The sequence below is a fragment of the Lissotriton helveticus genome, chromosome 5_1 (assembly GCF_964261635.1).
Source record: "Lissotriton helveticus chromosome 5_1, aLisHel1.1, whole genome shotgun sequence".
Taxonomy (NCBI): domain Eukaryota; kingdom Metazoa; phylum Chordata; class Amphibia; order Caudata; family Salamandridae; genus Lissotriton; species Lissotriton helveticus.
Genome location: NC_136065.1, coordinates 1334351835 through 1334363759, shown reverse-complemented (window position 1 = coordinate 1334363759; position 11925 = coordinate 1334351835). Strand labels below are relative to the sequence as shown.

The following is an 11925-nucleotide window of genomic DNA, read 5'->3' as shown; positions in this document are numbered from 1 at the left end:
ATGTTCTTGAGGCTTTGGGTTCATGCAGCAAGCAGTGTGTCACTTGTCTTCACGCTTAACAAATGGTGGGGTAAATATACTGCTCCGCCCTGTCAGTGTCAGCATCTCAATGGATGCAGCCAGTTAGAGGGCTGCTCCTCAGACTCTGGAGTGACCGGTCTTATGAAGGTATTATTATTATTTTTTTACAACTATATAGTAAACCTTGTAGGTTGTGTGACCTCTGTACAGCATTTCAATGATTTTTTAAGCCCGCATGAGTGCTTTAGTTTTTTGATTTTTGTTTGTTATATTTTCTTGCATTGTATTTTTATGCTGTAAAACTGGGTTGCTTTTGATTTTATGTACAGCACTGAAAAGCGTTTTCTCCGTAATTATATTATACATGACTTATAGTGGTTTTCTTGAATTGTTACATTTAAAGGATATTTAGCAATTAAATTAGCTGTTATTACTACTGTCTTTTTACAGCACATAGGTCTATTATTGATGCATCAACAAAGTTCCACAGCGCCATCTAGATTAAGCCACTTTTTAATGTTTCCGATACTTGCCTTGAAGCTAATTTATTCTAATGAATAATGTCTGTGATAATTACCCCAACATCCTAGAGCATGGTCTGTATGGTAAAAATATTTTCTATTTAAAGTGACAGTGTAGGTCTGGTGTCTTGTATGTAACGCAAACCTCCAGCAAACCATCCAGACATTGATATCGGACATACTGCTGAACATATATTTTGTTTATTGAAAATAGCTTGACTCTTTATAAGAAATTTGGATTTAAATATATTGAATCATGTTTTTTCAGCATGTGTTTTCAATTTCATTAAGCTAGAGGAAATATATATTTTTTAACTTGCTTGAAAGCGGCTATACAATCACTTTATTAATATTTACATTTGGTACCACATTTTAATGAATGTTTTAAATTTTTTCATTAAAACACATTTCATTACAAATGCATCAAAAAGAAGCTCTTTTAAAATATGTCCATCATAAATGCAAAACTATGTAGCAATGACAAAAAAAATTAAAATCTATATTCTTTGTTCTATGTTGCAGTACAGCGTGTACATCACAATTTAGTCCAGGTGTTTTGCAAGGTCCATGTGTATGTAAATCTTAAAAATATACACCTTTTCTATAGCTTTGTCAGTATGTGTCCTTTATGACTGCACCTAGCCAAAGCTGTTGTACCTCAAAACATTTTAGCTACAGTATATTCTGCAGTTACTTAGATCATGTGTTCCAGGCTTACTAAAGGCTTTAGCTTAATGCGTCTGGTAATGCAACGCTCTGCAGCCAAGTTTATGAATGGGCCCCTTGAGTTGAAGCTTTACCACTTATGAAGCAATTGCACTGGCATCTGACTATGGAGGAGCTACAATCAAAGCCCTGTGCATTGTTTCACATACACTTTGTCGCTAAGGGCCTGATTTAGATTTCAGAGGACGGGTTAGTACGTCTCAACGGTGACGAATATCCTGACCACCAAAATATAAATCCCATAGGATGTAATGGGATTTATATTTCTGCAACTGGGATGACCAAGTGCTATCTATGCATCACAATGTATACACACTATAATTGATTAAACATTTTCTGCAGATTACTTTATATAGAGGTATACATTGAGTGATGTTTATCTAGGGAATGACATCTTACTTCTCATATCTAAATTAAATTAATGGCAGACAAAATCTATTTCAATATATCTAAATTTAATTTAATGGCGTCAAAATCCATAGTATCTCCAGTGTTTTAAAAAAAGGTAAGTCATTAACTGTATTTAGATCTGATGATTTGGACTGATCATCTTATGAATTCAACATAAACTCATGCTGAATTAACCTTCCACGTGTATAATAAAAAGAAGCAGGAAAAAATACTATGGCAGATAGAGGTTAATCAGCAAAGGATTAAGGACAAGCAAATACGTAGCTGGACCACAGGAACAGCCTGGCAAGTGAGGTATAAGTAGCAGTGTTACTTCTATTGCATTGTTTATAATTACTGTGAACTTCTTAGTTGTACCTAATTTTTATGTCCCTCGCTCTCCACATTTTAGAAATATTTTAACTGAATTCTATTTAGAATTGATTTCCTGACATATTATTTTCATTCAACCTAAAATTATGTTGTACTCATTTACAGCAATTAATTAAAACATCCCAAAAGGGGCTTAGCTTAAATAATAAATGTCATTTTTTTTTTTACAATTCATGAGGCAGAAATCCCTTCACCTGAATAGTAACTTTGAAAACCTTCCATTGCTTAATCAAATGTATTAATGGGAGCCCCCTTATGTATTATTTAATTTAAATATTCCAAAATATATTTCATCAAAAAATGAAAGCTATTTACACTCTCTAGATTGCATTCTTCTAGAATAGCTGATTCCCTTCTACTGCCTTGCAATCAAATTCTAAAGAAACAAAGGTGTAAACGTTACAAATTAATTTTTATCTTTGAAGCCATTTTTACCTAGGAAGGTAAGTGATACTTCACTATTAATTTGCCCATTGCAGATGCAAAGATTTGCCCATTTCCTCACCTTTAAATAAGATCTACTTGTTTGTTAATTGTGTTCACATGTGGTCACTGAACTTGATTTTCCAGTGAAGCTCTTGACGTCTGTGCCTCTTGGATGCTTAATGGAATGACAGAGCAAACTGTAATAATGTAGGGCTTTTATTGAAGGTTTCTTGGGAAACGACTTCAATTCATCAGACATAGGTCCAGACTAACAGAGACTGCTCAATCGTGTTTCATTGTCCTAGTTCATTAGTTTTGCTGTGGTTGATTTTCTCTGAGCTTACTGAAGATGATTCTTGCTTGTGTCATTTTAGAACATCAAGCACCAACTATTTGAGACTGCCATAAGCAATATATAACGTGATCACAAATTAACATTAGTCTAAAACTACTGATGAAACACACTAAGCACAACACACTAACAACCTTACAAAAGTTTGAAACAAATATAGTCAACATATGTGAGTACAATGCAGAGACATCTAATGTATTAAAACCATGGAAGCCAGCTGTTGTTAATGGGGTGCATGCTCACATTTATAAACTTTCATTATCTCTGAATGCCACACACATATTGGAAGGAGTCACACCCCTCTGATTGAAAACAAACATAAAACTGGACAGTCCACTGCCATTTGTATGACTTCTAGAGAGTTCAGTAGGCAAGGCCTGGTGCACTTGAACACAACAAGTGTGTGACTTTTGTCTTTGTCAGCAGCCATTATTTTCTGTGAGGCACAGTAGATCAAAGTCTGAGCTCAGTGGAAGTTGCGTAAATACCATTGTTATCTAGGAATAAAAAAAAAAAAACTTTGTTCTTTTCACCAAATGATTGTCATCCTATGAGTTTGAGGATTGTGGAGAGGAGACATTCTTTATGTTCTTGAATGTGCATAAGAACTACTTGATCATTTGCATGAAGTATCTGCTTGGTGTCTTGGAAGAACAAACATGAAGGAGGTTTTGCAGGAGAGAGGAGGCACACGCACTTGAGGTAAGATGGTCCACTCTGTTGGTGACTCCTTTACACGCTATACAGGTCTGGAATACCTATGGCTGGAAAACGACATATGAATACCAAGTATGGTCAGTTACAACTAATGCAAAAAGGTGAAAAACAAATACTAAAACCTAAACTAAGAATAATCTCCGGTAACAAAACGAGTCATTGTCTATTTGTATAGTGTACACCATGTTACAAAATCACATAGAATAGCAAATACATCTTATTACCACAGTACTTCCAATTTACATTGTTTTAAACCTATACAATTTCAATAAAGATTATGCTCAATTTTAAAGAACTGTATTAACAATACTGCATAATGTTTTGTACAGAATCACAGAACTCCAAGATAAGTTCTGTGCACTGATATTTTGTTAATCAAATCTAGATCACTATCATATAAGTACTGCACTATAGTGTTTCCACTTATATGCCCTAATTCAATGTTGCACTGTGCAAAATAAACAATGTTCCTGAATAAACACTGCAATAAATAAAATGACAAATACAGTTCTTGATAAAAATGTCCCACAGAATAACAGTAAAATGGTGATCTATTGCATGTATTTGGAATATTCTTTTGTAGCAAAAAACTGCACACCGTTTCTGTACAAACCCATAACACAGCATTCCACCTGCATTTGTGAATCATTTTATCATTGTCAAATATGAATTATATTTAGCAACAATGTAGTACAGACGGTGCGAACCTGACCATTATAGCATGCAAATAAAGACAATTACTACAGAAATACAACTTTACAATTTTAGAAAATGTGGGATAATCCAGATAGAGAATTACAGCCAGAGCAAAGTTGACTAACAAATAAAGTTTTTCATAATTTACAGGTAAACATTTAATATTAATATGTAGTAAACATGACAGATCAGTGGAAGGCAGGAGACATGTTACTGGAAAACTAAATGAACTTGAGAAAACAATAGGAAAGTCAGGACATCATTGGTGTAAACAAAAGCATGAAATAGAAGGGCAATTCTTTTTCAGATGAAGGCAACTCAAGCGTCCAATAAATGTAAACTTGGGGAAGTAATCTAGCCCATCACATAGAGTAAAATGGAGAACGTAGAAAATAACCTGTAGATCATGGTACAAGAGTGACTGCTGTGATTGTATGTATCAACATCAAGGTCGATAATATTCATTGAACATAAATTGACTCTCCATATCACCAAAAACATGATGTCAAGGTAAGTATATAGGCATTGATTTGCTATTCTTAACTCCAAGTCTGTTTACCTTGCTGATATGTTGGAGGTCAACGTTGTGGATTCGAGATAAGTATAGGTAGATTTTAAGACTTCAATATAGTAGTAAAAAATTGCATTAATAGAATATTTTTTATTTACGCTTTCAAGAGTATATTTAAATGTTGTCAACTGATGATCACATTTTAAACACTGAAATTGGATGCAATGGTGAGGGAGGTATGGGCACTTTAATGTGATTCTTGGAGAATCATGTTTTAGACACAAACATATTTAATCCATTGCAGACTGTGCTATGTACACTCATTGTAGCTCCTGTTTTGTGCATGTTTGACCCATTGGTGATTTTAGTTTAAACTAACACAGTCTGATGATTTGGGTATCAAGCTTTAGAGAAACACAAATCCGGTCAATAGAAGACCATGATATATATAGGCTACAACCTAGTCCATTGGGGGTTGTCCTTTAGTATAGATTGCCTTAAGACTGAGACATTTGGATTTTGTTACGTAAACTTATATGTCATACTGGGGTTTGAGCTTACACCTGGACCAGCGCAACCTTTGCTGTGGACAAACCTAAATGTGTTCCTTTGGAATCTTGCTTTTTTAGACTTTGACATAAATGTTGAATTGTAGCATTCATGTTGGAGGCATTCTGACATAGAATCCATGGGGATATCGACATGAGAGACATTAGATACAAACTCTTAATACCTTTGTATCTGTGGATGAGGATCTCTGTTCCCAAAGACTGCGTTTAGAGGCAATGTCTACTGTCTTCACATCCTGTTAAAAGAGCAAGAGTTGTGGCATTAACATTTCAATGCATGAAAATAATACCTCTGTAGTGGATGGACATATTTTGGCTGATGACTAAACTTAAAGCAACAGGGCATGGCAGAGCAACAGAGAGTTAAACATATTTTACATTTTCATATGTTGCTTTTAGGAAACATAATACACATAGCTGTAACTTTCAGTGCTTCTCCTATTGAAACATATCCCCAAGACATAAGGATGACTCATAGTAGATGCATCACAAACTCCATAGGTAAGCACTTGGCAAAAGATGGAATTCTATTCCATTATGATGCTTTCCATGCTTTATTATTGCTCAAACTGACTACCTTTGAAAAATAATTTGTGGCTTTGATAGTGCATCCTATTATGCACTTAATTCTTGTGATAGATGAAATTCTTAAAAGTTCATTTCATCACTGCCTACTGCATACCACATGTCAAGGACATAGACAACCAAATAGATTGCAAATAGAGAGACAAAGCTTAACTCCTTTTAAGGAATACTTTATGTACCTCCTGTTATGGGGATTCGATGCTTATCTAAATATGTGCAGAGCCAGTGCTTACAGAGTGCCCATGCTTGCATGTACTTGATTTTTTAAAATATTATTATTTCATAGCACCAAAAGTGTATGAACACATTATCAATTATTTGATCATTCTTACTAGGCCTTGGCGGTAAATTCCATTCCGACCGGGAATTTGCGGAATTTGGGTAATTTCGCGTTCCACAGAGAACGCGAAATTGCCCAAAATTCTGCGTTCCGCGACTTCGCGAAATTTTTTGCTTGTTCGCGATCTCAAAATTCCTGTTCGCAAGATATTTCCCCCGAGCACGCAACCAGCAATTGCAAACAGGAAAAAAGCATCACGAACAAGCAATTCTGCGTTTTCGCGGAATTTCTGCGTGTTTGCTGAGATTTTTTACCGTTTCGCGGAGATTTGCGTACAGTGATTACGCAAATTACGCCCACCCCTAATTCTTACACAACCTTCAAACAGTAATCACCAATTACAAATTATTTTCGTAAAAATTGAAGCAGACAGTCAGCTCATATAAATACAATAGCTGAAACCAAATAGAGTATTGCTAAAATAAAACACATCACTCATATTTCATACAGACCGAAACTGCACCACATTCTAATGTTTCTGCCTTTTGAATAATTATTTTCGCAAAAAGTATTTTAAAAAAAAGTTTACACTATGCATTTTTAGCAGCCAATGAAAAAAGAGGGATATCCCATTGTTTTCCAGGATTGTAATATAAGCAAATGGGCTACTGACATAGCACTGAACACAAACGTCTGTTCTGCTACAAATGTATTTTATCCCTGAGACAATAATTCTAAATTATGCCAAACAAAATTGTATATGTCTCTTATTCATTTGAGAACTTAGAAAATAAAACAATTGGTCCTGAAAATGATGAAGAGCTTGACAAGTGCCAATAGCATGCTGCCATTCCTCCTCCATCTCAAGATGGCATCTAAAAGAATGATTTGTAACAGACCGGTAAAACCTGTTAATAAAGAGTATAATAGAGAAGCTAGTATGAAAATTCCATTCTCCTAAAGCGACCGTGAATAACCGATTACTATATTAACTTAATTCCTCTCACTCTTGAGGTGTAACCCGAAACATTGTTTCCTTCTCTACTCTGTCAAAATGTTGATAGAACAGTGCATATTGGCTAACCTACAAATTTCAGTACCAGGTGCTGACACCCCTAAGTTTAAATTTAAACAGCGTTTTTAGAAGACCTCTCCTCCCAAGAGCTGCTGGACATAATTGTAGTAGGTTTCCATTTTCAAAAGGCTGAACCAGAGCTCTTTATCCATGCTGATAACGGAGATGCCAAGCTGCAACCAGGTTTTCCAAGTAATATTGTATCTTAAATCCACCTCAGGATAGAAACCCAAACTATCCAAATGATAGAGTTCTTTGTTGGTTAGCTATAAACCAAAGCCTTTATAATTCTTCAATGAAAGCAATTCATGACAGTCTGGTACGATATTCCTTAAAAGGTTCGCTCTTATAATAAATAACCTCCTGACATGATTTGTACTGGGTTTGTTGGGTAAACTATATATTTTTATAAAAACTGTTGGGATTCCGGTCTCTTCTATATGCCGTGAAATAAACAACTGTCAAATAAAGGGGCAGAGAGTGCATTGCTCAACTAGGATATAAGTTTTTCAAAATGTCTAATGATCCATCACTCAATGTCAATGTAGGGGAAGAGGAGTGGGTGGCTCACTTTAAAGGTACCTTTGCTGCAACCGATTACCCAATACCACCGGTTCGTATTATCTCTTGGAATCCTCTCTCTTTTCTTACTAAAGAAGTAAGGGATGGGATTAGGGCCTGCAGTACTGGGAAAGCCCCGGGTCCCGATGGTGTTCCAATGGACTTCTTCTTTGAGAACACGGCTATATGGGTCCCCCTTCTAACTAATGTTTTTAATAAATCACTATAGTTGGTCCCCCGTATCTTGGAAAACTAGCATCATTGTCCCAGTCTACAAAAAGGAAGATAAAAGTAATCCTAAAAATCACCGGCCAATTTCGCTAATTGATACGGCGCCCAAACTCATGGCCCACCTTCTTCTGACAAAAGTGGAGACTTGGGTGAGGAGTAAGAATATTTTAATGGAGTCCCAATATGGCTTCCAGGAGGGTAAGGGCATGATAGACCAATGCCTGAACCTCTCATTGGTCATGGATAGATATGTCGGAGCCAAGGGTGGGAAGATCTATCTTGCCTTTATAGACTTGTTGGCAGCTTTTGACTGCGTGTCCCACCCTAGACTCGGGGTGAAATTGCAAAAAACACAGAATGGAGGAGATGGGAATCGATCAGGCATTGGTCGACTTCATCAGACAGCTGTACTCTGACGCCTCTTCGCCAGTCCGCTACGGAAAGAATGGGGAGTGTACCCGATCATTTAAGATCTTAAGAGGGGTAAGGCAAGGCTGCGTCCTGGCTCCGTTTATATTTTCCATCTATACCAACAGTGTGGGAAAACATCTTGAGGGCGCAGCCTTGGATGTTACCGTGCTCCCCAACCATCAGCGGTTACCGTTCTTGGCATATGCTGATGACGCCATTCTGATGGCCCGAACTGGGATGGGGCTCCAGCATCATATATCGGCCTATGCGGTTTTTATGAATTCACTAGATCAATCAGACCAAATCTTTTATAATTATTTCGGGGGCAGGGAAACGAGAAAGACCACCATATTTCTTTATGGACTCTGATAAAATTGAGGTGGTGGACTCGTTTCCATATTTAGGTGTTCTCTTTGATAAATATCAATCATGGCCCAAATTGCTAGAGGGCAGAGCAATGGGTATGAAGAGAAGTCTAGTGGCATTGAAAACATTTTCTAAAAGATTGGGAGCCAAACCTCTAATTCCTATGTAAAAAATGTATCATGTAAAAACAAAGGTGGCAGCGGTGTATGGGGCAGCAGTATGGGGAATGGCTCCCAGCGATTCTCTGTAATCCATTGAGAATACATTTTTTAAGTCTTTTACTTCCCTACCCCAGGCATACTCGAATTATGTGCTTCAAATGGAACTGACTCTACCATACATTATGGATTCTATCAAAATGACACCACTCCTGTTGTGGCATTCTATATGGCGTAGGGACACAGTCCCCCTTACCCAAAATGTAATAACAACTATTTTAAAATCAGACAACTACAGCAGGATTAGGTGGATAAAGTATGTGGAGTCAGAACTTTCTGCAATCGGTCTAAGTCGCCTTTTTAAAGATCCATCCACCTGTAACTCCATTACAAAGCGAAAAGTAATTGAGATATTCACTCAGAGAGCCGAATACTTAAGAAGAGAAAAAAAAATTCCACACACAGTCAGCTCGTCTGTATGAATTAACCCCAGTGCTGGAGGAGGGAAGCTACTTTTATTTGGCTGGTGTTACATTGCCACATCACAAATATATTTGTGGAATGGAATCGTCCCCTACCTCCCTTGGGCGATGGCTCAACACGAACTCCTTGGTCTCTGAATCCGACCGTACCGCGTTCCTGGCAAAACACGGACTCTTCCCATTTCTCCTCCCTTGCAGGAACCTATCGTAACAGACGGAAGACCGGAAGCACCTTGTTCTGACCCCGGAAGTCCCTCCCTCGATCCCGACCCGGAACCCGGAAAAGCCGACAGAAGCAAGGGGAGAGCGTTCAAGGCGGCGGACTTGTGGCAGGAGACAGCGTGCGGAGAACCTGAGGTGGAGAACGGAGGTAGCGTGTGCTACGGAGAAGAGAAGACCGGAGGCGAGGACAAGGATATCTGGACCGAAGACTGGTGGAGTCCCCAGGAGGTGGCTGGAGAGCAGCCGCAACTCGCGGGAGAGTTGCGGTGGGGCATGTGAGTACCCTGTCTCCTGGCTCACAGGAGGATTTGTATAGTAGTGTACATAGAGTGTCCCCTCACCTTGTAGAACATTAATGCACTGTATATATTGTATAGACCACGTCACGAGCCCGGTAATATAGAGAACCCCACACCTAAACCCTCACCACTTCCACCCTCTTCCTTCCCATTCTTTCTTCTTCCACTTCCTGCCCCTACCGTCCCGTTCCTCACGCTCGCTTAGCCCTCCACACACCCCTGGTGTTGGTGACAGTACTCAAGCAGTCCTGCGTTTGAGGACTAATCGCCCTGTTCTCTCTCTCTTATATATATACCTCTGAGGACCACCGGACCCGGCCTGGAGAAGAAGGATCTACTCCAGAGACATCCAGCCTAGCAGAACCCTTCACGGACCTTCTCTCTCCCGACGACTCTACTTCCAGGAACGTTTTCTTCATCCCAACTCTCAGCTTCTTTACCTCCCACCCCCACTGACTTTTGTGAAAAACAATAAAGCAAGCTACGTCATAGCTCACTACATCCGGCCTCCACACCTGTTATTCCGGTCCGCCCGAACCCCTAGCCCACAATATTTTATTAAGATTTTGCATAAATTTGATAACATTGATGGTGGAATATCCAGGGAAGAAATATAAACATTCTGATCTTTCCCTGTGTCCATGTGACAAATTATCCCCATAAAATGATTTTCATCTTTTATTCTTTTGTGGTCTTTACCGCCAGGAAAAATATAATTTTATTGTATTGATTTGTAAGCGTTACTATTTTAAATTTTGTCGCGTAGCATTGTTTTTTCTCAAATTCTTGCAGAATTCTTTTGTGTGGTTCTCGTTAGCTTCGTTTTTATGGGTATGTTTGAAAAAGAGGAAGCAGGTTGGCTCATAACACGATTTAGGACTGGTTTTCAAATCTCATTGTATTTGTATATGTATATAGATGAAATGGAGTTTAACCAAATTGGATGTTAGCAGATTTTTAGGTGTCAGGACTTACGCTATTTTTATCTATATTTTTCTTAAACTGTGACTGTAAATACTTTTATGATCTTATGCGTCAGATCGAATAAAGGATTTGAATTGAATTGAATTGAGATATGCTCTATCTGAATATACAGAAGACAATTTCAGACGAGCATGATCTTTTAGGGTACTGCAGATAAGTAGGGTAAGTATTTTTCAAGGTAAAAGGCATTCAGGGCCACATGCATCAAACGTAGGAATTTCAATTCCTAAATTACGATTTTTTTTAGAAATCGCAATTTAGGAATCGCAATTCCTTATACATGTAGGAATTGCAAAACACATTGTAATTCCTACATATTCCTTATTTGTGTCTCGTATATTGTGAATCGCAAATAAGGAATGGCTTCCCATTCATTCCTATGGACCTAAAGGCCCATAGGAATGAATGGGAATTGCATGCGCAATTTGGGAGTACCAGAGAGGGACTCGCAAATTGCACATGTGTTTTCAAGGGTGCCAAAAGGACTCCCTGATGCACCCCTGAAAGTACAATAAAAAAATATGTTGCACATACACATGCTTCAAGGGCATGTTTGGGTGCAACATAGAACTTTGAAAAATTTACTTTTGTGCATTTCACAGTTTTCGCAAATTACCGTCAACTTTAAGTTGATGGTAATTTGAGTTTCTTAAAACGCAAAATTGCAATTGTTTTTGTTGCATTGCGGGAAACACAATTTACGATTCCCTAAATGCAATTGCAATTTAAGTAATTGCAAATTTTGCAATTACTTAAATAGCGATTTTTGCATTTGGGATGATGCATCCCAACTGCCCCTGTGAATCTGCTCCTTTGCGACTGCAAAAATAATGATTAATTTGCCCCTTAAACTTAGTAATATCTGTGACCGCAGTACTTTAGAGAAATGTTGGGAAATTTCGCAAAAGTACTGTGGTATACAGTGATGACAAGTCATTATCTGATTGGA

The 11925-nt window shown here is 37.9% G+C and overlaps 1 protein-coding gene across 2 annotated transcripts in view; it reads right to left on the bottom strand.

Moving 5' to 3' along the window:
• Positions 1–727: 727 nt before the first annotated feature.
• The window catches only part of LAD1 (ladinin 1), a 303504-nt gene continuing 292306 nt past the window's right edge, over positions 728–11925 (bottom strand). Inside the window, exons 11-12 of one of the 2 annotated variants that reach the window (XM_078644193.1) lie at positions 5487–5558; positions 728–3593 (exon numbers count right to left, since the gene is read on the bottom strand). In XM_078644193.1, coding sequence (XP_078500319.1) covers positions 3588–3593; positions 5487–5558 — 78 coding nt within the window. In that variant the 3' untranslated portion in view covers positions 728–3587. The remainder of the gene's footprint in view (positions 3594–5486; positions 5559–11925) is intronic. The other variant, XM_078644194.1, reaches the window with a different exon arrangement.